This window comes from Callionymus lyra, chromosome 8 (assembly GCF_982586985.1).
Source record: "Callionymus lyra chromosome 8, fCalLyr1.hap1.1, whole genome shotgun sequence".
In the NCBI taxonomy this organism is placed as follows: Eukaryota; Metazoa; Chordata; class Actinopteri; order Syngnathiformes; family Callionymidae; genus Callionymus; species Callionymus lyra.
Genome location: NC_141825.1, coordinates 19288143 through 19314984, shown reverse-complemented (window position 1 = coordinate 19314984; position 26842 = coordinate 19288143). Strand labels below are relative to the sequence as shown.

Below are 26842 nucleotides of genomic sequence, written 5' to 3'. Positions count from 1 at the left end.
AGTCCAGGCCGACCCACTGACTCGGCGTTAGATCACAGGCCCGTGTTAATATGTGTCGCCGAGCTGATCCGGCTGTAATCTGGGCCACACGCGGCTAATCTTGACGCTCTTTCACCTCTCACCGTGCACACGTATGTGCTGAGGTTTTATCTAATAACACTGATCATGTTTTCTGTCAGGATCGTTCAGATTTCTTTCTAACGGTTACATGACGTACAAACCATCTTTACTTATATATATACAATAGGACAACAAAGAATCATGGTGTTTGTTTGTCGTTCTTGGTGAATGTGAAAAGTTAGGTAACTTTTTTTTTAATGAATGAATACCTGTATGGAAGTATATTAGTTTCATCAGTTTATTAAGTTACATTTAACATTGTAAATGTTAAAGTTTAATTTTTATTCTAATGTTTTGGGTGTTTTTAAGAATTTTATATTTTTTGGAATTATACAAATTATTGAATTTGGTATTGAAAAGGTTGAATTATTAGTTTTTTTATTTATTAATTTATTTAAAAAAATGTTGTTCTAAATAAATAGATGTTTTCACGCATGGAGTTTTATATCTAATTTAAATAATTGGATTTTTTAAATTAAATATAAAAAGGTTGGAGCCACCAGACAATATTCATAATGCTCAATTTAACCATTCACTATTTCGATGACTCAGATATTCTTCCATATACCTGTATTTATTATTTATATTTTTGCTTATATTACCATGATTTAGTAACAAACAGCCAAAGAAAATTCAAAGACGGAGATGAATTGGAGTCCGATAACAAACTGCAATTTCAATTCTGGCCACTGGGGTTCGCTAGTTTGATACACTACTTTTTTTTTACTTTTTGAGGTAATTTAAAAAAAAAGTACTACTAATTTAGAAACTCATTTACTCATTAAACTATTTTTTAGTTTTAGTTGTATACAAGTAAATATATATAAACAGTATATATATTTACATCTGATCTGATGTTTGAATTTAGCTTTAAATTCACGATGAAATGACAACAAACTGACCACAATCTGAGTCCAAGTGTAACTCCATGTAGCAGGTGGAGAGATTTGACAACGAGATTTGACAACACCCCCCACCACCACCACCACCAACCTTTTTTCAACGTTCTCACCCCCCTCTTGTCCTGGAGGGAAAAGGAGGGAACCTTGTAAGGGGATATCCCTCTATTCTTCCCTGCCTTTCCTGTTCCCTCTGTTTCCTAAACACCAGTCATGCAGGTGCGACACAGAACCCGGACCAGAGCTAGGAACGGCTGCAAGCTCTCACAAGAATGTGAAACATGGATGCCTTTTTTAAAATCAAAATAAACTTTAAAATACATTAAAAAAAATCCCCTTTTTCTGGAAGTCCATCATCCTTAATCCTTCACTTCCTGTTTTGGTTCCTCAATAGAGACCAAGTGTGGCTTCAATAAAGATGTAGATCAGCAAGACAATCGTGCCCGGAGCTGCAGTTTGACCCATTATGTGTAAGCGACACAGCTAAATAAACAACAATACTAAATGAGTTGACTATTAAAATAATGATGTACAACATTTAAAAGTATAAATTCTAATAAATAATCATAATTACATCTGCATACATTCCCACTAAGAATTATTGTTTATAAACAGAACTATTTCGAAAATAAATGTATTTTTGTGAAACAATTATTAACCCTGAAAATGTCCCACTTTTTTTTCACAAACTCAGCTAATTTCTCTCACCTTCCCACATGTTAGTATCATGTCATAATGTTACGTGTATAAATAGTAAATGCAGGTATGTGTGGCAAAAGTGGTACAAAAGGACAATTTAAATTGTCGGCCGCCCCACCGTGCCTGCACTCTATTCTTCAACTATGTGTTGCTGAATTAAAATCTTTGATCTGTTTTCAGTTTGAACTTCTCTACCTCTTAATTACTCTCCTTAGAAATAACTATATCATCAGCAAACATCATCATCCATGGAGGTTAAATAAAACTTAATTAATTGGGTAATGTATCGTCAAACTTAATCTCAAAATGGGTTCAAAATATTTTAGCAGTCGTGGTTTTGGGTTGAATTCTGTTTACTAAACTGTCACAGTATGTTGGAATCTGAGGTGAAATTGTCCTTTGATTTGGAGGTTTTATCTTCTTTATCATCTCTAAGTTTGTTCTTTTGTAATAAAACTACAATCATATTCCACACAACTTCAGTTTAAATCCATGAGTTCTGAGTTCAGGTGCTCTGGATGATGCTATAAATGATGATCTACTGTAAGATGAGGGAAAGATTTGGTGCAGAACAACAAACATTTGAATCAGTAATTTTTGCAATAAACTAAATAAGCACCGAACCTTAGTGCAGTGGAAGTTACATTTTCTCAGGGGCCACATACATCGGCTGTCGTCGGGGGCCATCGAGCGAAAATAAAATAGCGAAAGCAATAAAATCAAGTAATAAAAATCAAGCTTAACCTTCTTAAATCATTATTTTATTTATTTTATGAGCTTTGTTTTTTTTAAACCTGATGTAAAAGCACGTTTTTATCATCATTATTATTATTATTGTTTTTATTACACTTAAATCTTTTTAAGGACTGATAAATACTCAAAAAGATGACAAAAAGCGAAGGACAAAAGTCCTAAAGATCTTCCTCTCTCTTTGCGCTTGATGGATCTACTGACTCCTTTAAGAAACATCTTAAGACGTTTCTATTTGTTCAGGCTTTTCCTTGATTTTCTGGAACTCCTGTTGTGTTATCAGTTTTATCTTGACCTTTAAAATATATACTTTATTGAATATTGTTTTGATTGTTTAAGCGCTTTGTGACCCTGGTCTGGAAAAGTGCTATACAAATAAAAATGACTTACTTACTTACTTACTAAAACAAAAACCTGAACATAATATTTAGAGACTAGAAACAACTATTACAAATGAATAACGGATAAAATTGTTAGTTTCTTCATGATTACTGGCATCATCACATAAATCCAAAGCCACTTTCATAAAAATAGAGAACCATGTCCTTTACACTTTGGAGGATCAATATCAGACCTCAGTGAGTGTTCCTGACGTTTAAAGTCTGGCGCGTTCAAGACATCGTTCAGGAGAGCGTTCTGGAGTTGACGTCATGCGTATTAAGAGCATGTGGAGGCAAGAGGCCGAGCAGCTGTGTCATTCGGTGATGGAGTGCACATGTGGAACTCATTCTTTCTTTTCTATTTATAGACGATGAGGTCTTGACGGTGTTAAAACTCTGCCCGAAAAGGGAGAAAAATGCAGCCACACATGCGAGCCACGTGTGCAGCTGAAGGATCGTTGTGTTTGGCGCGTCTCAAGAAAGGAGGAGCAGCTGTGAATCAGTTCTTCAGACCCAGAGACTCTTGTAGCAGATCCATAATGTGATCCACAGACAAGACTCATGTCCCCATCTCACCTGCTGACTCCACTTCCTCCCCCGCCCATCCTCTCATCCGTCCCCTCCCACAGGAGGATCAGCTGACAGCTACATCCTGGGGAGGTCCGGAGGGTTTCCTGACCGAAGGCCCTGCTGGCCCCCGGGTCTGCGCCCGGATGGACGAGGGCAGGATGAGTCGCCCCCCAACAGTGCGAGTCCAACATGCAGGCATCTGGAAAGCACATTTGCGCTACCCAGTTCTATAAAGTTCTATTTACTCCCTAAAATGGATATTCCTGTAATTACTGTTTCAGCCTGAGGAGTCTCCCACTGTTATGACTTGTGAGGCTGGAAATCTACTCGTTACATCTTTATTTGGCTTTTAAAAAACTTCCCTTTAAGTGTCTCTGGAGATGAAGCAAAACATTTGATCAAATTAGGTCCCAAGTTCTGGCCAAACTGAGGCCGGCGCTCTGACTCATCCAGGTCTGCAATAAATCATTTGAATGAAACAGAACATTTGGAAATGTTTCTGATTAAAACATTGTATTTATAGTTTAATTCTATCTTCTTTATCTTGTTTAAAATATTGTTTTGTAGATGTTTATTTATTTTTTTAGTATTGGTTTTATATTTTGCATCATTTTTCAAATTAAATGTTACTTAAATTAAATGTTATACAATTTATTTTAGGCCATTATAATGCTTAATTATTATAGGTATTTTAAAATATATGAAGTTACAATTTTTTTAAAATTTAGAATTGTACAATAAAACAGACAGTATTTAAACATTTAAATCATTTGGAGACTAAAGCTCATTTTATTTAATTATTATTTTAAGTTTTCTTATTGTTAATTTTACTCTTTTTTCAATGAATTATTTTTCTTTAAAAATACATTTTGATACATTTCTAATTTCAATAATTCAAAAATAAATGCTCTACTTTCAATAGTTTTTCAAGTCGTAGCAATTAAAGTATAATACATTTTTATTTTAAATGTAAAGCACTACAAAATAAAATATATGAATAAAGGGAATTATTTTAAATGTATCTTTAAAAAAAAAAATGTTTTTTTTATTAAATTTAAGTCCTTTTTCCTCTATTATAGTCATGCTAGCATCAATGGATTTGGAAGGTTCACATTTCTTTATTTTAAAATGGAGATTGTTAGAATATTATTAGAATACAAACTATGTGAAGAATTATTCAAAAAACACTATTGGAATATTTTATTATATACATTTAATTATTTTTAAAAAATGCTTAAAAAACACTTATAACACATTTAAAAACTCAAAGTTTCAACATTTAAAATGGTAAATTCAACATTTAATATTCTGATGGCACTGTTCTATACTTCCATACAACAACCTGTCAATCTCTCACAAACTAATTCCCTTCAATCCAACCTTGTTTTCTGAGGCACAACCGCAGCCTCCGACCTGAAAACGAGCAGAAATCCTTTCACAAAAACAAAGTGACTCCGCAGACCTCCGCCACGACTCGTGTGCACAAGAGAAGCCAAACATACGAGCGATGTTACACAACAGCCATAGATCTCAGGACGGGGATCAGACGCTCGGGAGCAGCTGAAGGACAGAACTGTGTGATTCATGACTCCTCGGCTGCAGCCCACGGCGCCGGACTCAGACGTGAACGGTCACCAGATCTGCATGTTACACGAGGGTTGATGTTAGGAAGGACTCATGCTGGTTTGTTTTTTTTTTCAGTGGGAACCATAAACTGCAGCGTCGAGGACCAGCACGGAGCGGGTTTCTTTCCAGAGTTCTGGTTCTGATTAAGTCCTGGTATTCCTCTGGGAAGGAGAAGCTTTTTTTTTTTTTTTTTTAAATAGGCCTGTTTTAAAACAGCAGCCAGAAGCTAAAACGCCACAAGCTGCTTTCTCTGATGTCTTCAACATGGAGCTTAACCGTCCTTCTCCTTCCCTGCCCCCGGACTCGGGTTTCACTGGACTCGGACCTGGAATTTGACTCAGTCCTGCTTCCTGTGTCAATAAAGCCTGTGTATGCAGATCGCTGAGAGAATATTCTCATGGTCTTAAGATTTGCTTTTTTTTTCCTTCGGCTAAGCTCTCACTGAGCCGAGGAAATTCCATGACGTGAAAGACAGCAGGGGTTTTTTTTTTATTTTTATTCCCTGGTGTTGGCACCTCGGCGGCGGCGATGGCCACTCCTGGCACGGACAGTTAAGCTCCTACGTTCTCACCCCATTGAAGTGCTCGGGAATGTAAACTAGTAAAGACACGACAAAGGCCGTGAGAAGATGAAAGAGAAGGATGGAAAAAAAATGGATGGAAAAGAGGGAACGCTGGGCGAGGTTCTGGCCTGGATTAACTGGTCAGGTGGTGCAGGAAGTGATGCTGCAGGTGGACTGTGTAGGATGCCAAAATACGAAGAACACAAATAAAGATAAACCCAGCAATAATGAAATGACACGACCGGCATCAAAACGATTATATCATAAAAACAACATTAATTGATTCTCTCTAAAAAAATGATCCCATCTTTGGGTTTTCAGTCGGATTTAAAGCATCAAATGACCAACACAAACGCAAAACGACTGTAAAGACTAATAATAAATCAATAATACAATCCTCGACATCCTATTTGTTGATTTAATTAAAAAAGAATTGTGTTCCAACTTTTCAAAGAATGAAACACTTGCACATGTAACACATTTGTCGGCAAAATTTCTAATACATGATGATATTGTTTAAAAAAAAGTATTTTTTTTCATTATGTTATTTTACTTTCTTATTAAATGGAATTAAAAACGACTTTTTTAATGTTTATATGTGCATTTTAATGCATCAGTGATTTATTTGATTGTGTAATTTATTCATCTAATTCTATTTAGATTTATTTCATTTATTTTAATTTATACTTTACCCAAAAACTCCTGTTTTGTTTTCATTTTTGTGATTCATTTTCTGATTCCGAGGGTGATCATTCAATTTCAAGGGTGTTCTGAATGAACTTGCCATTGTCAGACGACTCGTCACTCTCTGTGGTGCAGAAAGCGTGCTATCAATGATTTTTCTATATAAAATACTTGTAAAAATTCAATAAAATGATGTTGATAAAAAACATGTAGGGCAAGAACAGTGAGTAAAAAAGTTTGTTTAGTGTCGTCTGTGTTTCTGTTATTGTTTTTTTTTTATTCATTTTTATTTTCTACTTAATTTTTTACTCTTTTAAGCAAAATACAAGAAGGAAAAAACGCAAATGTACGTATTTTTTTGTTATGTCAATTTTCTTTTCAACAACATTATTCAAAAAATATGTCAAAAAACGTAAAAACTTATGATGGGCTACTGGGAACAACTGATAATTGTACTTTCATTTTTTTAAATGAAAAGAAAATACATATATTTTTAATGTATACAATTCAACAAGTTGAAAGCTCGTCTAACCCTTGAGCCAAACATCACACATCATCAGAAGCCTGTACTTGATACAAGGAGGATGAAGACGTTTGAATAGTTAACCACTCGCGTCGTTCCGAGAGAATACAAAGCTTTAAACGCAGGAATCGGGAGAAAAACGTCAAGAGACTTCACACGTTTGTGATCCTCAAACATCGGCTTCAAAGCTCCGCGGGGGTCCTCGGACGATTCAACGCAGCGGGAGACGTCGGTTTGATAAATAAGTGAGAGCGGCATCATACGTGTCTGAGGATGAAACATCGCCGCTGATTGTCGGAGCGACTACATCAAATCACGCAAACAGAAGACGGCGGCAGACAAAAGAGACTTCCCTCAATATGTCCGATCCATTGTCTGTTTGTTTATGTTTAGGGAATAACTAGACAGTTTGTTTACCACTTTGAAGCTTTTCTAAATAATGAAAACAAGCGATGAAAATATCCACATTTGTGTGTGTCGTTGTCTTTTTATGCACTGTGATGGAAATCCTTCATGTATCACCCTTTGTAGCTGGGATCACGTTAAATGGAAAATGTAACAGAAAACTATGATTTAAAGTCAAGCCTGGGGGGAAAATCCATCAGACAGCAGTCGTTTGATGAGACCGACTTGAGTTTTAAACACCTTTTTGAACACTAGATTAACGCTCAAAAACCAGCTCACCCACAATGAAAATGTGATGTAATGACGTGTGATCGCGTGTCTTTTAAAATTATGTTTTTAGAGAAAGATGAAAACAAAGCGTGTCTTTGTCTCATTTTTAGCTTATTACCACATTTGTTTTCGGGCATCCAGGTCATCTTGACCCTGAGATAACACATGGGATATCACAAACACATTTGTATCCGGGCCTTTCGGGTCACCTTGACCTAGAGACAATAGAAAGGATACCACAACCACATTTGTTTTCGGGCATTCCAGGTCATTTTGATCCAGACACAACACAAGGGATGTCATGAACACATTTGTTTTCTGGGCCTCCGGGTCATCTTGACTCTGAGCAGGGATAATTAGAAACAACATTAACCAAATCATCTGTTTCTCTTATAAAAACATTTTCCTACTGAAAATGCATCTTGAGAAATGTGATAAAATCAAAAGGATCCAATAGTCATGAAGCACAGCTTGTTAGCACAGTTTACTATTGGTAAGGATTAGAAGATAAAGGCTGAATAAAGTAATAAAAAAAAAGATTACACTATGATTAAATAAATCCACACAGATTTATTTGGGATTAAATGGTAGCATTGGTCCAATTAAGATTTCCATCATATATTATGGACATAAACAATAAACAATTTCCCAAAGGAGACCTCCTGAGGGATCAATAAAGTTTTACCTTACCTTACCTTACCTTATGGGAATTTCTTCGACCTCAGTGTGCAGTGAAGTAATAGTGTGAAATAAATCAAGTTTGCACTTAAACATTATTATGACAATGTGGTCTACATTTACTAAAATCTATTAAACAGAAAAATATGAATTAATTTTTTATTAAAACAAAATATACACTGAATGAACATCAAATGTTATAAAATGACCGGTTAAAAGAGATTTATAGACTTATTTCAGGAGTAAAATAGATTAAATATTTGAAAAGAAATGCAAAACAATAATTTGAGGCAATACACACTTTTTCTTTATAGAAGGTCAGAAAAAATATTTTTTGAAATTAAAATTACATGATGAACAATTCCATGAAAATAAATTTGGATTAAGTTTCTAAATTGAATTAAAAGTGAAAATTAAATTAATTAAATAATAATGATATTCAGTAAAATCAATTGTCATTTAATCTAAAAAATAATAATTGAAGGCACAAAGTATTATTTTGGATAAATAAATGTTGCAGTCAAGACAATGTTAATTAAAAATATATTTTTATTATTTACTTTGGTGACTTGATAAAGTGCATATAAAATGTTCTGCTATAATAAGATATAATTGGTTAAATTTTATTTATTTATTTGTATTACTTTTATGTTTAAACGTAACGTTTGTTCAGAGTAGCAGGAAATGACTGAAAAAAATATCAATTACCTATATATATTTTTAAATGTGTTAAAGTTGTGTGTTCTTTGCAAAGAGACACACTGGGCTCGAACATTCTGATCTTTTCAGGAATATTTATTCGCTAAAAGTTGTTTACTTTACAAGTTAGTGTGACAGAACTCAATTGTGTCTAAAGATCAAACAAGGTTTCTCTTCCACTTCCTGAAGCGGGTGAGCAAGGAAAGGCGAAGGAAATGACCTCAGGATGGATTGTTTTAGTCTCTCACACACACTCACACACACACACTTGTCCCATTGTTGTCTGGCCAGAGTTCCACCTCACAGAGCCAGTCTTCACTTCGCTCTCGTGTGGTGTAAACACGATCTGGAGTGAATTACAGCGTCGCGAACAAGGAGGAAGTGATATTGAAAAAAAAAGGAGAAAAATTCAGCTCAAAAAAATAAAAGCCCAGATGTGATCTGACATGAAGAAGAAGCAACACCAATAACAAAGTCACAAAAGCGGACGTCACTGGTTCGACTGTTACTGATTTACAACCTCATTGTCTGAACCTTCCATTTACAAACAGTCAACAAAGGCACTTCCATCTGTTGCCTCTCAAACACTGGGGTTGCCCCCGACCTGAAGCCCTTGAGCCAGGCGTCTTCCCCGGGGTCTCATTTGTTAGTGGCTTTTATTGTAGAGAGAAACAGATTTCTCCCAAAGGAGACGAGCGTTTGCCTTTAAATCTGTATTTAATGATTATTTTAAATCAGATTTCCTTCAGAGCTTAAGTAAAAACTTAAAATGACGATCCATCCTTAACTTACCCTTAACTCATATCTGACCACGTGAGGATATATTTTGCAGAACTGCGACTTCTAAATAAAGTAGTGTCAATATTTACAAACTCTGTGTTGCCTTTTGTTTCAAGTGTTATTGCAGTGGTTTACGCCGTTTAGGGAGAACAATGAGAACCGATTTAGAATCTACAATTTCACTTTCAGGCTTTTTAACTCTGTGTTTCTTTTGTCTCTCATACACCAGAAGTATCTTTTCCTAGAGATCGTAAACACGATCAGAGAAAACACAAAGTCCACAACTAAGAACTTTACGATGGGGAACAACAACTCACCAGGGAATCGTTCAGAATAAACGCTCCAAACCCAACTCAACTGTCTTCCTAGGGTTTAAATTCTGAAAGTGATTTAATTTTTTAACAGTTCAAATGTTTATGTCTTAAAAAAGTATTTTTTTTGTATTATGAGTTGACCCTTTTTTTAAGCTCTAGTGCCCCTTGTAATAACTTAACAATAAAGTACATTCAATTTGTTTCTATCTTAGTATTACTTGGAGTACTCTTATACCGAAACAAGTATTTCCAAAATACAAGTAAGTCACAAAGGCTTGGTTTCAATGAAAAAAATTCCGATGTCAGTACTTAAACAAATACATTCTCATCAATACCGCTTCCTGAAATTACTTTTTCTACACCAATTTTCTAAGCCAAATTCCAAATAAACACATTTTGAGTACGATTAGCTTACAAGTGACAAATGGAAGATCTACATATTTGAAGTTTTGATCACAAAAACTCTGCACCAGAAGAAGAAGCATGCTTCTATGTATTACTGAAGAATTTCCATGGGTGTCACAAAAAAAACAAAGTTTGATGTCTAGCCCTAGTCCTTAGATACTTATTGATAATTATCGTGAATCTAAAAATGTAATGCAACATATTATCAATAGTTTTCTTATTTTCACATCATTAAATTGTCACTAAACTCTTTCTTTCTCATATTAACGCTCCTTGCTTTCATTTATCGTGTCTGTTTGTTTGACCGACCATATTAAATATTACAATACATATTGTGTTCCTCTAGGAAATGCAGTGGAAATGCAACTAATGCTCTGGTCTTAAGGAACATCGTAGGGATCTGAAGCATCTAGAGAACCACGTGTAGAAATACCACTGAAGGACAAAAATATCCTAAACCAACAATAATCGACACAATGGAGAGACAACAAAGAGCAATTGATTCAAATCAATGAAGTTGATGATGGTGCAGATTAGAAATAAGTTACCTGTCAGAAGTCAAAATGAAGTAGACAAGTTGATATTGGAGATGTCATGTTTTGGTTGAATATTATGTGGTTTACTTAAGACAGAGGTCTTTCACATCGTGGTCCGAGGCTAAGAAGTATCGCTAACATCCAACTGTGTCCTGACCGTTTCGTCAAATGTTCATGTATCTGAGTCTGATTATCTCCTCTGGCCATTTTCTTACTGATTCTTGGCTCTTTCATGGGAGACTATTTAAAGGTACTGACCACAGCGAGCCCACGGGAGAGCTGCTGTTATGGCAGCAGAACATATTTATGAGGCTTTAAGATTTAATCTTAGGGAAAGTTTTTTTTTTCTTCTCTGGGAACAAAGTTTTATTCAGAACGGATCCAGCCAAGTTTCCTTGATAGGACGTCAAGTCGGAGAAGGGTTCTCCCAGCCGGGCCTTGACCTCAGGATTTTAAGGGCAGCGAAAAAATGCTGACGGACAGTTTCGTGAAAGTGCCAACCCTAGCGTGCCACCGCACACACTTTCCTTCTTACATCAACAGAGCTCTAAGAGCATGTCTGCGCCGGAAAAATACAGGGTTAAAAAAGGTTCTTTGGGTCACAGCTGGTTTACCAACATAGCCTCAGATCATACACTGTGAGTTAAAGAGGTCATAACAATAGTTTTCTATCTCAATTGTAGGCTTTTTCACTGCAGGTTGAAACAAGCTGCTATAATTCCTGTTTTCAGCCTTAATCGGTAGATCGCTGGTTATTGCAGTGGTTCCTCTATCTTTACAGGTAGAGCCGGGTATTAAACTTGGTTTCTTTTGTGGCATCGAACAAAATCTTTGGAAGTACAAGAGAATCAAAACACGCTTCGTATTTCGGTGCCAAGATTCAGTATTAATGCATGACCAGAACTCGTGTGGATTTAGCTCAAGAAACTTGTTAGCAAGTTTTCTTTTGCACTGGAATGTATTTGGGGGTTTTGGAGAATATACAGAACACATGACTCTAGACGAAGTCGTAACTGCTTTTATATGTTTTGCTTATATGTTTATAATTAGCTTTTAAAAGCTGATGGAGTCAACTGTATCCTCTTGTCCTCAGTCATGACCTTCTCACAGAATTTCATTGCTACTTCAACTGAGAAAAAATTAAGGAAAATGATGTCACAACACGATCTGGAGCTTATAATCCAATGCGTTTGTGTCTTCTCGTTTAGACTATTGTAACAGTTTATTTTTGTGTCTAAACAAGAAGGATCTGTCTCGCCTGCAGTTAATACAAAACTCTACAGAGAGAATTCTGAGTCGCTCTAGTAGAAGAACTCACATTTCCCAGATTCTTAAATCTCTTCACTGGCTGCCAGTTTCTTTCAGGATCAATTTTTAAATTCTAGTTCTTACTTTCAGATCTATTCATGGTCAGGCTCCTCCTTACATCACTGATCTGATCCAGCCTTACACCCCAGCTCGGGCTCTGAGGTCTGTGGATCAGAATCTTCTGATGGTTTTTATTATTATTTTATTATAAATACACTTGAACTGATAACCAATAAAGAACTATAGTAAACACTAACATATGATTTGATGCAAAAATAACCAAAAGAATACATATCGCCCTATAGACATCTTCTAACATCCTGCCATCAAGACCAAAAGTGTCCACGTGTATCTTTCTTCCATCCCTCCACGTTGTCCTCCTCCCCTCTGTTTTCTCTCTCTCAAGCTACCTTCCACACACACACACACACACACACACCAGTGGTGTTCACATATCACTGAACACACTGTTCCCCTCAGGTCTCGTGTTTGTCTTCTTAGTTCGGTATTTGCCCCAAGACTGAACGTCGCTCTGTGCCAAAAGCCTTGTTTTTCCTTCCCTTATTATTCCTCCTTTTGGTGTAAATTGTTGTTCCACTCGTTTTTTGTGAGTGGTCTTTATAACAGTTGGAAATTCCTACCATGGGCGCTGATCTCAGCAGCCGTGGAGAATCTATGTGGACTGAACGTCTGTTTCCATCACACGGTAATGTCTGTATTAGGAAACACTGACTCTGATACAGATGAAGATATCTGTTTCAAGAGCTGTGTTCTGCATTCTTAGGAATTATAGATAATAATCCACTTTTACTTGGAAAACATAATGTTCACATGAAACCCATAAATCATCTAAGGACATAGATATATTTGGCAACATCAATAATACATGACAGATAACACAATTAAGTATGAAGTAAATATAATCTTCAGTGATACAGATAAGTTTGAATAAGGTGATGAATTATTAACTTGTTTTCAGTTAATAATTATTAGATCACAGCTGAAAACAGTTTCATATCAGTCGAAAGTTGTTAAATTTCAGTTTAAAATTGTTTTTATTTCAGTTGAAAATAGTTTGATTAGAGTTGAAAATGGTTTGATTACAGTTGAAAATGGTTTGATAATTGTTGAAAATTATTTGATTTCAGTTGAAAATTGTAAAATTTCATTTAAAAAATATAAAATTTCAGTTGCAAATTGTTGATTATGGTTGAAAAGTGTTTGATTTCAGTCAAATTTATTTTATTTTAGTTGAAAATTGTTCAATTTCAGTTAAAATTGTTGGATTTTAGTTGAAAATTGTTCGATTACAGTTGAAAATATTTGACTACAGTTGAAAATAGTTTGATTAGAGTTTGAAGATTGTTTGATTTCAGTTGAAAATTGTTAAATTTCAGTTAAAAATTGTTTGATTTTAGTTGAACATTGTTTGATTTCATTTGAAAAAAAGGAAAAATTCAGTTACAATTTGTTGATAACAGGTGAAAATTGTTTGATTTCAGTTTAATTTTTTATTTTAGTTGGAAATTGTTCAATTTCAGTTAAAAATGGTTTGATTTTAGTTGAAAATTGTTGGATTTTAGTTGAAAATTGTTCGATTACAGTTGAAAATATTTGACTACAGTTGAAAATGGTTGACTCTATTATATATTTTAGAAGTTAACATAGTTCAAACCAATACATTCATTTGAATGAATACTTATATTTGAATAAAAAGTGGAAACAGCGGCAGTTTCTTGAATGACACTGTCGTGGTGTAACTTCCTTTGACAGCATTTGGGTTCTTAACAGTATCAGGCCTGAGACGTGAGGAAGTGGAGCTGCAGAGACGGATCTAATTCTGGCAGCTCCGGCGCACGACTTTTGGCTCATATCAGGCTTCAACATGACAGGGCTGTGATGAACGACCGTTCCGGTCGCATGGAAGCGCTCTCATCATTTGACGTGTCCATAAAAATAGCTGTCGGCGAACGGTGCAGCCCAACAGTAATCCTCTGATCTCGCTCCGCACTGGACCGCATCTCGTCCATGCCAGGCTTGTCCAGATGGCTGGTGGGGATATCCGCCCCATCTGCCATCGCAAGAGAAGCACCAGCGGCCGAGCAGATTACACCTCCGCTGACACACTGATCTACTAGCATACCTATAGTGACTACGTGTGATGTAAAGACGTGTCCGTTTCAAACGACCCCCCCGGGAGGATCCCGAAGTAGGGGTGTGAGCAAAGGAGTAAAAAAATAGCCGATACATGGAGTCTTCTGTGTGGCGAGTGATCCAAGAGTGTGAATTCTTGTCTCAGAGGGAGGCTGATCTGGAGGGGAAGAGAGGGCCGTCTGGGTTTGAGTGTTAGAGTCGAGCTAAGAGGATTATCTACACGCCTCTGCCTAGCCTGGATACTGCCAGAGCTGTGGAAATCCCACAACCCCCCACCCTAACAAGCCCACCCCCCAACAAGACTCACCTCGCTCTCTAAAATAAATATATGGAACATGGATCTGGGACCCTGATGGGCCATTAACCCTGACCCATCTAATTCAAGCATGTCCAAACATGGAGGGGGGGGGAGTCAACCCTCCTCGTATAGCTAAACCAGATTTGTCTCGTGCAAACACGGACAATAAAAGGTCTGGGCAGCAGCAAACTGAAAAACCAACACGCCGCCCAGATTCCCATTAAAAGTATTTTAATCCCCAGAAATGATGGCTGCTGAAATCTTTAAATCCACCAACCGAATATTTCTGCAGTAAAAAGACACGTCCAGAGGAAACACCGAGCTCCTCCTGCTCGTCCATAAAAACACAGATGCTGACGCCAACCTGACCAACAACTATAAATGCTACACACAAGAGCAGTGAACACCAACCAGTGCTGTTTGTTACGACGCCATGATGTTGTGAGAAAACTGCTGGACCTCATTGGAGTCGGATTTAAGTTGATTTTAATGATATATATATTGATGAAAGACACCATTTTATGATGTATAGAAATTGAGAAAAGGTTTGACTTGAATTGACTTGAATAGACATAAAGATTGAAAATGACTTTTGTTATATGCAAGTCACCTATTTATAATATTTTGGAGTAAAATTGTGCTAAGAATGAGAGTTATTTCCCCTTTTTCTAGATCCATTTTATTTTGAAAATCTGGCTTTTTTTCTTACTTATCTTGATTATTTTTTTTACTTTATTAAAACAGTTTAAAAGGAAAGAAATGCAAAAGTAAAATTAAGTTCAATACAAGCTAAAAACCTCTTACAAGTCATCGATACATAAAACTGAAATGACAAGTATAAACCTTAAACTATTTTACATATTTCAAATAAACTTCTATGCTCTAATCGTTTAATCGACAATTTAAAAAAATCTTTTTTGCTGGTGTTGTAGATCCTGTTTTATATCATTGTTTACAACAAAATTGTGCTGGGAATGACTTTTTTTAATATACTTCACTAAGGTTTTTCAGTGCATTTTAATGGAAAAAAAAAGGAAAAAAATGTTCTTTAAAAGGTTGTTTTTTTTACTTGACGACATGGTCAAATTTTAAGAACACTTATTGTTCCGTTTTTTTTCCGACATGAGAAACACTTCTCAAATCCCTTTCAAACTAATATAAAATCACTTTTTGGTTCATTTACCAAAGAAATATCTGCCCCACACTTTAAAGATGTTGTCCAACACTGTCTTTTCATCTGGCTCCCTCTCAGTGAACTCATCACTTCAGTTTACATTGCCATCATAACATCCATCTTAGCAAAGTCTTTTATTAGGTTAAATCCTGAAATCAACCTGAAAGGATGTCAATGGTGCATTTAAATTCACCCAAAAATGAAAATCAAATATAAGTAGAAAAAACCTTGTGTTGCCGTAACATCCAGAAACTTAAATTAACTGAATGTTTCCAAACTACAGTCTTGAGACAAAGTCGTCTTGTGTTAAGTCACACATAAGCCACTGGGCAGCAAAGATGGGCAGTAAAAGTGAGCGACGGATCAATCGGTTTCTATTTCACGACGCGAGGGACTATTGAGTCCAGATGTTGGCGGACTAACTACTTCCAACTCTCAAAGCTTCAGTTGGCAGTGAACACGTCTAGACTCCTGTGCAGGAGAGTTTAAGAGGTGAAAGGGTGAGTGTGTCAGGAGTAGATTAGAGGAAGTAGAGGAAGAATGAAACATCCAGCTGTGCCAGCAGCTGCAGCCTGTCCCCCAAAAAAAAGGGGGAGAAATAAGAGGGTGACGGCTCTAAAGTTCTTTGCTGGGGATTGGCACCCTGCTGTGCGATCGGTCGACGTTCGGATCAACATCATTTCTGCTCCCGAAAACAGCTTTTAAAACCGGAATTAGTGGCGAAGGTGGATCAGCGAGAGTTGGGGGTGAAGTGACGGTCAGAATATATTTAAATGATTAATGATGTTCACCGACCTGTGCTGACCAGAGTTCACAGCAGTTCACAAACAGCGTGACACGGAAAGTATCGACAATCTCTCGGTCAAATTAGCTGTCAGGGTTCCAAGATGAAGCTCGTGAAGTGGAAAAAAAAAAGTCAGCCATGTTGAAATGATCAGAGTCATGAAGCTAAACTTCCTAGCAGCGGTTTTCACTGGTTTTTAACCTTTTACTACGTACGTATTTCATTATTTCAATGATTTAAATGGTTTCATTTATTGTTGAAACACAAAATCAGATGTTTTAATTGACAGATCCACGTAAATATTTTATCGCTAAAACTGTTTTGTTTATTGTCGGAATATTATTTAGTCACTAGTATTTGGTCACACAATTCTAGATATACTTATTTTAACAAATAAAATACCTAAGACAAGGCAAAACGGTAAGAAATTGCAAGGTCACTGATATTTCTTAAAAGTGTTGTTGATGAAAATTAAACTAAGTTATTAATGCAGTATTAATGCTTCTACTATTAATATAAATTAGTTCTGTAGACAGTAAGAAAATAACCCGCTAATTTTCTATCTTCTATTTAATTAGTTTTATCCAGTTTTATCGGTAATTCCAAACTGTTTCAAACCTACATTTTAATTATAATTTCAAAAAAAAAATTGCCCCTTTAAATAATGAAAATATGTTATTTATCTTATGTATGTAAGAAACTAGATGCATATTCATAGTAATTGAATATTCTGATCTCAGTTTCTGTTTATGTGATATAGTCACCATGGTGACAAATTATTGTATAATAAATGCTGTTTATGGATTTAAATAAATACAAATTCATTCATTAAAGTATTTCTAAATGAAATTTTAGAAAATAAAATGAACTTTTTTGTATTCAATTCTTTTCCTGTTACAAAATATGTCAAATAGAAAGGGTTTTAATTGCTTTAAGGATTTTGAAATAAAATGAATGACAAATTATAAAATATACAATCAAAGTACTGTTCATTTTTCTTTTTGAATTTAAGTTTTACCTTCATATTTAATCTCTGTTAATTCATCCCTTCGTTATTTATACTTGTAATACCTTACAACAGTCACATTATTACATATATCGATGTGTATATATATATATAATTTTTTTCTTTATTATTTAAAATGTATAGGTTTTTATGTTGTAATAAGTGAACCATGCAAGATGTGCAACACTCACTTTTTGTTCCCCCTTTAATTTCCTGTCCATCAACTCATCTCTGAAACCACAATCATTAGTTTCCTTCTCTAATCTGTTTCAGAATCTCGTGTTAATCCTGCCGTTAATGACGAGTGTTTCACTGACACACTTAAGAGGGATTTGATTCTTCTTCAACAGTAACTTCTGGTTCGTTTTATCATCTCAACAATTTGGTCTTTCCGGCGCTGCTTTTATTTAAGCGGCTCCGCCAGCTGTTCCGCCTCCACATCAGGACTCGCCCGGCGGCACCTGTCGCCATGGCGATAAAACCCAGAGAGTGCGGCGGGTTGTCAACGTGCTCGAGGAGACATTGTCATCGATGACAAGAGCGAGTGGACACCGAGGGGCCACTGATACGAGCTGTTGAGCAGCACACTGGCATGTGACCCGGGAGGTCAGGTGACCAGCGACCAGCTGTCGCTCTGTGTGTGTGTGTGTGTGTTAAGAGTGTGTGTAAGTGTGTGTTCTACTCTAGCGTGGAAGCTTTAGCATGCTTGTCCATGTTTGGAGGATTTTTGTTTTGACCTACATTCTTTCCACGGCAAACAAATCTGTGTTAATCGGTCGACTGCTGTTTCTGATGACAAAGCAGATCAGAGAAGCTCATCAAGCTCAGTCGAACAATAAGATTTTCATTTCCTTTCAACTCCATTTTCTCGCCTCAAACCTCCGGAAGTATTTGTTTGTTATTTACTCCAGAAACCTACATACGTGTTTGGACTGAATCAACTCAAATGATCTATGTTATGCTTCCTTGTTTTATCAACAGAGACATGATGAGTGATATCTTATTATTGGTCTTCTTTAACTCCTGATGTTCTTTAGCTCTTTTTAGTTTTTATTAAACGTATTTAATGTGATCATTTATATAGCTTTGATTATGAAGTTAAGATGGAGCGGATTTCTTAAATTAAATAACACATACATGCGAAAAATGGTCCAAATTCAAAGTTAAACTACAAAAAAAAATCCACAAAAGAATAATCATCAAAAACACATTTAAAAATTGTCAACGACATCCAGGAAAAATTGTGACTTGACCCCTGTCTGAGAGAGTGAGGACCCTGATGTACACAGATGTACATCACATTACGTCAGCCAAGAAGGTTATGTGCGTTTTAATTTGACGAAATGAATAATAATTTCACGAAACCAAACATTTATAATAAAGTATAATAAGTTGAAGCTGCTGCCCACTACGACATAACCCTGGATAAGCGGAACTAGACAAAGACAAAAATAATTCAATTTCTTAACGAGTAGTTTTAAAGGTTTCCTCATTCACTTGTATGGTCTCTATGCGCTCCTGCTGGTAAGAACTATGGAAGCCTTGAAGGTCTAAAACCATAAACTCAATCACTTAAATGAAGAAACTTTCATGCGACTATTTGTACATTTAAAATCCCTTTAAGACACAACCGAACAATAAGGATTCGAAGAAATGTGAAATGATGCCCTTGGCAGAGGTTTGCATCGCATCAGTGCTGTTCTAGTTAAAGATATCAACTACATCAAAGTCAAGCAAAATTCTTAAAAATATTGAAAAATAAAAAATTGTAATCTTGTTTAACAACTGCTTGTTGACGACCTTTCTTGAGGAATATTTTTATTGACTTTGAGACAGGAGATGGAAAGTGGAGAGGATTTGATTGGTGAAGGGAAATCGTAATTTTCTCCACACAAAAAGAGTAAATGTGCATTTATGTCGAGTGAGGTTTATGTATCAGAACTTGTGTTTACCTCTGGAGTTGGTGGCCATGTCCGCCACTTTCTGAAAGGCGTCTAAGAATGCCACGGCTGCCAGTATGGTGGTCCTGGAACAGTGAGCATTAAAACATCATTTAATATATAGTAGAAATCATCACAAACATACACTATTGTCAGTTCAAACGACGGGAAAAAAAAAAGGAGGAAATAATGCGAGTTGACTGAGCGAGATCTCGTATGAACGGTTTTGTTTTCAGGGACAGGAAGCAGCCCGAGGGCAGAAATGTGAAGCAACAACTCCTCACCTGAGCTGAGAGTGCAGCTTCGTGGCTTTGGCACTGAAGTCTTCCCACACGGGATATGAACTCTGTGGAAGAAAGTCAAGGGTTTGAGTTCATAGTCATAATCATTAGTTCATGAAAATAAAACACATGTTGTCAGTTTAGGTCCTTCTTTTCTATACTCCGCTTTATCCCATCTTAAATTCTTTCCTCTTTCGATTCTACTATCTTTTTCTTCCTTTCCTTCTTTCACCAGCCTTTTCTCTTTACCCATACCTTCATCCTTTCATCCAGCTTTCCCCTTTTCTCTTCTTTATCTGTTCATTACATCCATGTTTTAATATACTTTCTTCCGACCCTACCTCAGTTCCTTTCGTCCATCTTTTCCCTTGTACCCTATTGTTGTCTCTGGGTCAAGGTGACCTGGAGGCCCAAAAACCAACGTGTTTGTTGTATCCCTTGTGTTGTCTCTGGATCAAGGTGAATGACCGCCTTGACCCTCAGACAACACAAGGGTTAAGCTTCCCTCCTTTATCTCCATCCAACCCAACCTTCTATCCTTCCCCCTCTATACTGTATTAACCTTACTTCCTAAGTCACATTATTCGTCATATGAATATAAAACAAGTAAAAAAGAATAATCATGAGTGAATGAATTAGACTTGCTGACATCAGCAGGATCTCATTGACTTGATAATTATTTAACGTTTAATCTCAAATGGAGTTGAAAGATGTTAAACACACACTATTATCTTCATATCTCAGGACATTATGATCCCATCCAAACTACAAGGACACGCCGACTCAGCGAAAACACAAACACAAGAAAGATAAATTGTGGGAAACGTTCCGTGACTATTATCTTTAAATAGGACAAGGTATGACGCACTATAAAGTTCAGGTCGTCATTAAAAATCAAAGAGACTTCCTTCCTTCAGGCTGGTGTGTTCGCGCTCTGCTCCGACTTGTTCAGGAAAAAATAAAAGGTCGCGGTGACTCTGGAGGCTTGGATTTAATTATTGGACCAGATTATGTTTCCTTGAACTGGATTTAACTCCGACTAAAGTGAACGTTGGTGTTTCAGTGAGAGATTAAATTATCTTTTTATTTCCTATGAAAACACCATATTTGGTTATTTTTGGTTTTCAAATTAGATTTAAAAAAAACACTTTCAAGCAGGAAACAGGAAACCTTCAGGACACACACTAAATACAACCGAAGTGCCTGGTTAAAACAAGAAATTGTTTTAAAGTAGGGGTCCTCAACCCCTTTTTTAACGGACCAATATATTCATGTCCCGACCGTCAGTTGAAATACAGTCAAAATAAAGTTTGTTTCAATGATTTTCAATAGTATTTTTAAGTAAACTTGACTGAAACAAGCGTCTTGACATGTTCTTATTAGGCCCCTTTGTATATTTTGCATTTAAAAAAAAGTTTATTTTGATTTGATTTTAACTAGAGGTGTGTATTGGCAAACATAAAGCCATACAATATGTATCAAGGTACAGAGACAATATATTTTTTATATATTCTGATACTAGGATATATTTGTTAAAAGCCGCTGGAGTTGACTGTATCCTCTCGTCCTCAGTCTTCGTCCAGATCTGGCAGGATTTAAGCTGCGGAGGACGTAATGAATGCAGCCATCTAGTGGCCGGACGTTTAATTGCAATGCAAAAATAAACAAACGTCATGAAAATTTGTAAATTAAAAAATTATGTATCCGATAACTTATTTTAAACACATTTTATTGAAATATAAAGTGAATAGCCAAAAAAAATAGAAATAAAGATGTATACATATATTTAACAAAAACTAATAAAATCGATAAAATGCTGTTGAACATTGACACAGTATCATGGGGGAAAGTATTTTGTGATATTTGTGTATATAAGTTGTACCAATATCTCCTTACACTTACTTTTAATATTCTCCTATCTAAGCATTTCTTCAAATTACCTTAAAATATATAATAGTGGTTAGGACACTTCTTGCATTTCCAACTTCCCTTTCACCTTCTGGTGCTGATCTTATTTAATAAATCTGCCTTCAAGTTCAGGTCCCTCCTCCTCATGTGGTCCATTTGCGAACATTAACCTCCGTGTGTTAGAGAATCACTTACGACGCCGAGGAGGAAGAGGACACCGGGCGCCAAGCGGTTGAATGATGGAGCGGAGTCAAGCAGAGTCCACATATCACGACTATATATAGTCACAGGCTGCACTGTCTCGTACTTGAACCGCGGTTCTATGAACTCACGGCCCTCAGTCCCTCGAAGACGATGTAGAAGATTAAAATAAATGTTAAGAAGCCAGACTCCACTCCTACAGGTGTCTCATTAGTTGCTGTGCCAAGAAGGCAGAGGGGGCGACGACTGGGGGTCCATGCAGATCGACACCACTAGATGGGGGGGGGTTGGTATTTATCTCTTCATCAACACCCAGCAGCTCTAGAGGATATGCCGCGGGATGAAAAGAAGGAAGGAAATCCTCTCACGCCTACATATTCTGAGGGGTGAGGTCAAAATGATCATCCTAGGAGTTGCTGGAGAGTCATCATCGTGCTCAAGGACGTCTCCAGGATTCTTCTTATGCCACACACACACACACACACACACACACACACACACACAGACAGACAAACGCAGGTTTGAACTCCTTCATCTCCAAGGGCAACACGAAGACATTACTGATCCAATTTCTGCGGCTGATCTAATCCAGCTGAATCATTTTCTGTCTCGTCTTCACCTCCCACTCCTTCTTCATCTTCCTCGCTGTAGTTATATAACACATCGCTCTGTTAGTGTGGTTTGTGGTCGTTTAAGCGATACAAGATTGTGGTTTCGAACACTAATGACTTGTCTGGGTGTGCTTTCAGGCATCCACCTAGAGTTGGTTTCAAATAAAGGTTTTTTTAAATTTATTTAACAACGGAGATATGTAATGCAAAAGTAACATTTGAAGGTTGATAAAAAATGCAACATGTACTTATCAGAAAAATGGTTACCATGACAAAGCATACCTCTTCCAAGGAGCCAGAACCAAACTATATTTGCGTAAAAGAGTAGTGCCTTCACCAGGACCTGCTCGATGACTTGAATTCACAAGGATTTATGGCTCACAGTTTTACCTTTTAAATTCAAAAACATTAAAGAAACAGTATATAAAGGATGTTACTCAAAATGGGTTTCATTCTACTTATTCCTATTTATGCTGTTTTTAATCATGTTTTTCTGTTTCTGTTAGCTCGTAATAGCTTTGTAGTTATCTTTTTCATCCTCTATATTATAAAAACAAAATCACAAAATCACCAACTTTTTGTGTTTATATAATGGGGTAAGAGTATTTACAATGTTGTCCATATTTAAGTTGTTTTTTTTTATATTTATATTTCGAACTAACGGTACATAGATTTGGTGTCCCATGTGAGGTGACAGACAGACATGACTAGTTGATTTTTATGTATAAATGAATACTGTCTTTACTTGCCGCTACCACTTTCAACGGTTTAATTGAATATATTTATTATTTTTCCACGCTTAACTTGTCCCTACATTTTTTTTAATAATTGTTTCTAATTCCTATTAACTGTGGCCTCATTGGAAACTTAATAACCCATCCTCGATCTGGAAAGAAAAACATTTATAAGATTATAAAGTAAGCAAGATCGTTTAATTATTGCACCCAGACTGAAAAGGATACCGATCTCTTCCTGTCCTGGATTGATACCAATCTATTGATAGCATGTAACACACTAAAACACACTATTTTCTTTGATGAAACTTCAAAAACCAATTGAGTTGCATTCTTAAGGTTTTCAATGTGTGTTCCTGGTCTGTTTGAAGCTCCTGATATTTTATAGGCATCAGCTTTTTAAATAATACGGTTTATAAGTCTGAGCTCACCAGCATCTGAGGTATGATGCAACAAAAGAAACCCACATGCTTCACCTCCCTCACTGACATCTCCACTCACACAAGTGAAAAAAAAAAAAGCCCTTTGAGATAAAGTTGAAACTTCTTCGGGGGGCTTAGTGTCATTTCCATGTCTAAGCCTTATAACTAATATGTCTCGAATGGAACAATCAGAGGAGCTGCCGGGGGGTAAAAAGCTGCGAGGCTCAGCCAGGCGGCAGGAATGAGGTCAGATGTCTGTCCCATACAGTGGACGTGGACGCTCTGCTGACTAAGGGGCTTCAGCCTCATTCATGTGTGCTGCTTATCAATACAAAGACCGGCACTTTTCTGAGAGCCCCTGCCTCTGAACTGACGCCGGAACACAAAGGCAAATAAAGCGAGAAAATACGTGACAGCTGGATGGTGTTGAGGTCAGAGCCTGTCCCAGCTACACAGGGCAAAGGAAAGGGACGCCCTGGACAGGAACTCTCAGATATATACAGTATATGCTGATGATCACTCACTATTTTAACTGACTACACGTCATCTTATCGTGCGTCTTTTTAGACTTGTATTATTTTGAAAAACTTACTTTTGCTTACCAACACATAAAACTACTTTTAGGTAGAAAACAATTTGTTCACAGAAACTTAATCTGGACCTTTTAAAGGTTGGAACACATGTACTGGAACAAAGCGTCAAGAGTTATCTTATCCAGATGTTTCAAACATGAAGTCTATCTCTGGAAAATAACAGAAGTAGTAAGACTAACGTCATGATACCTTATTCATATCCCATTCGTACTGAAAATGCAATATTAGCACAAACCATTTAAAGATGGATCAATCATCTTCATGTGGAATTTAAAACGTTCACACTAGCATACATCAAGGTCTTAACGCCTGCTGGGATACAGAGTAGAACGGAAATAGTCGTGTCATTACCGTTAATAACTTAGGTATGACATGTCACATTATGTAGGATGTATTCGTGGAAAATAGGGTTTACTTGCATTTTCATATACAATGTATTTGAGCATTTTTTTTGGTAATGTTTTTTAAATTATTTGCATTTCCAAGTGTGGTGGAAACTGTCCTACGGACTAGTGCCGTGATTCTGTGACATCATAGCTCAAACGACTCAGATCAGTAGCTGGAATGTTTACTCGAGAAACAGTTCAAGCATCGATTGATTTAGTGAGTGTGTTTGCACTGGGGACTGACGGGATATCTCCGTCTCTTTAACATTTGCCCGTTAGAATCAATAGAAGCTTCTGCCTGATAACTACATTCACACTTTCCATCTGTTGTAGTGAACAACAAGAGACCACCCTGGTTCAACTTCCTTGACTTAGACCCTCCCCCAACACACACACACACACACACACACTTGCTTATGTATGTTAGATAATAGCAAACACATCCTCTTTGAGCAACAGGGAAGAAAAAGTATTTAAAGCAAAGACAAAGAACAAATTGGAAACAGGGGTTTTACTGGTTCCTGCACAGATATTAAAAGTAACAGATGATGTGATGGTGGACGTTTAATCTGGAAAATAAAAGAAGAGAGGCTGTGCAACGTATTACAAAAAAGATTAAACATGCAAGAACTATAAATCGATGAAGTGCTCTAGTGATGCTATAGTATGTGGCAATGAAAATAAAATGTTATATTAGTATAAGTATTTTAATAAAGCAATACTTGCCTTCATTGAGATGGTTATTAACAGTAATAATTGATTTGTTGGGGGGCTATTGTAAAGCTAGAATCAAAGAGTCCTTTTCACAAATGCTTCTAAATTATTCATAAATTCAATCCATGCTAGTTTCATTACTGTATGTCACCATCTGTCAGGAACTGTGTGTTCCCCTGTACTTGTGTTGTACAGTTCTGCCGTGCTCTTTGGGTCATGCTTCACTTAAAACTGTTAAAATAGCCAAAGAGGAAGTGAGCAGCTCAATGCAAACGTGAAGGATCATCTAAATATAATGTAAGCTCTACTTGTACCAGTCCTTTTTTTTTTAATCTTTTAAAAGAAAGACGCATGTGTTTAACTCTAACTAGAGAGAGAACATGTTATTTCAATGTTACTGTCAAAGCATATACAAGTAAATCTGTCCAATTTACAACTTTTAACATCAGCTTAGTATAAACATTGGCTAAAAATATGCTTCATTCATTCTTCTTTTTTTTTTAAAACTTCTGGTACTGACCGTGTCCAGTATAATGTATATAGATGTTGTTGTTTTTAACAAACTTTTATTTTAAAAAAATGATATGCACAATATGCAAACAACACAAAGAGAAATATGTTTCATCCACCACTATTTGGCCCCCAGCGGTTGGGGGGGGCGGGTGCACCCGGAGAAACAGACAAAGGCAGTAAAGAAGATGTGCAAGTGTATCCTGATGATGATCCTACAGAGGTCAAGCCATGTCTCCGTTTGTACTTTCTTGTGTTGTGTTGTGTTGTGTTGTGTTACCTTCATGTCGTTGACGATCGCCTGGAATAATCCACCCAGCGCTCCGCACTCCTTCTCCACGGACTCCATGATCCCCAAAAAAAGAGAATAAACTGAAGAAAAATAGGTTATTTAAAAAAATAAAAAAGGTCCGAGTCAAGTAGTCATATGGGTGCTGGTTGTGTGACCCCCCAAAAAAAGTGCGGAGGTTGGAGCCGCGTCCAGTGGAAACACACGCGCAAAAAAAAAACGCAAACGTGCCGCTCTTTGGCTCCGGGTGTGAAGAAGACGCAGCGACGCCTCTCGGTCACATCTACCGCCGTGGATCCAGCAGGAGACAGCGGGTCCTCATGGTCACCGTGCCGGGTGGGAAACAAGTGTGGAGTTGGTCAGAGAGGAGGAGGAGGAGGAGGAGCGGCAGGGGGGTCCACGGCACCGGCAGCGACGCGCTCTGTTGTTGAGCAGCAGATGTCTCCAGTAATAGGATCCATGGGAATGAAAAAAGGGGGCTGGTCAAGACCAACCCCCTCCTCTCTCCTCCCTCTTTCCTCCTCATCAAGTGGGAGATAGGAGGAGGGGACAAGAAGGGACACCCCTCCTCCTGTGACCCCCCCATACCACCACCACCACCTCCTCCTCCCAGTCTAACAAAAGTGAAG

At 36.9% G+C, this 26842-nt stretch overlaps 1 protein-coding gene across 3 annotated transcripts in view; it reads right to left on the bottom strand.

Annotated features, from left to right (window-relative positions):
* Positions 1 to 26629, bottom strand: part of mtss1la (MTSS I-BAR domain containing 2a) — a 43638-nt gene extending 17009 nt beyond the window's left edge. For all 3 annotated transcript variants that reach the window (XM_087798132.1, XM_087798133.1, XM_087798134.1), the window contains exons 1-3: positions 26205 to 26629; positions 19849 to 19910; positions 19577 to 19650 (exon numbers count right to left, since the gene is read on the bottom strand). In XM_087798132.1, the coding sequence (XP_087654258.1) occupies positions 19577 to 19650; positions 19849 to 19910; positions 26205 to 26273 (205 nt within the window). In that variant the 5' untranslated portion in view covers positions 26274 to 26629. The remainder of the gene's footprint in view (positions 1 to 19576; positions 19651 to 19848; positions 19911 to 26204) is intronic.
* Between the last annotated feature and the right edge of the window lie 213 nt (positions 26630 to 26842).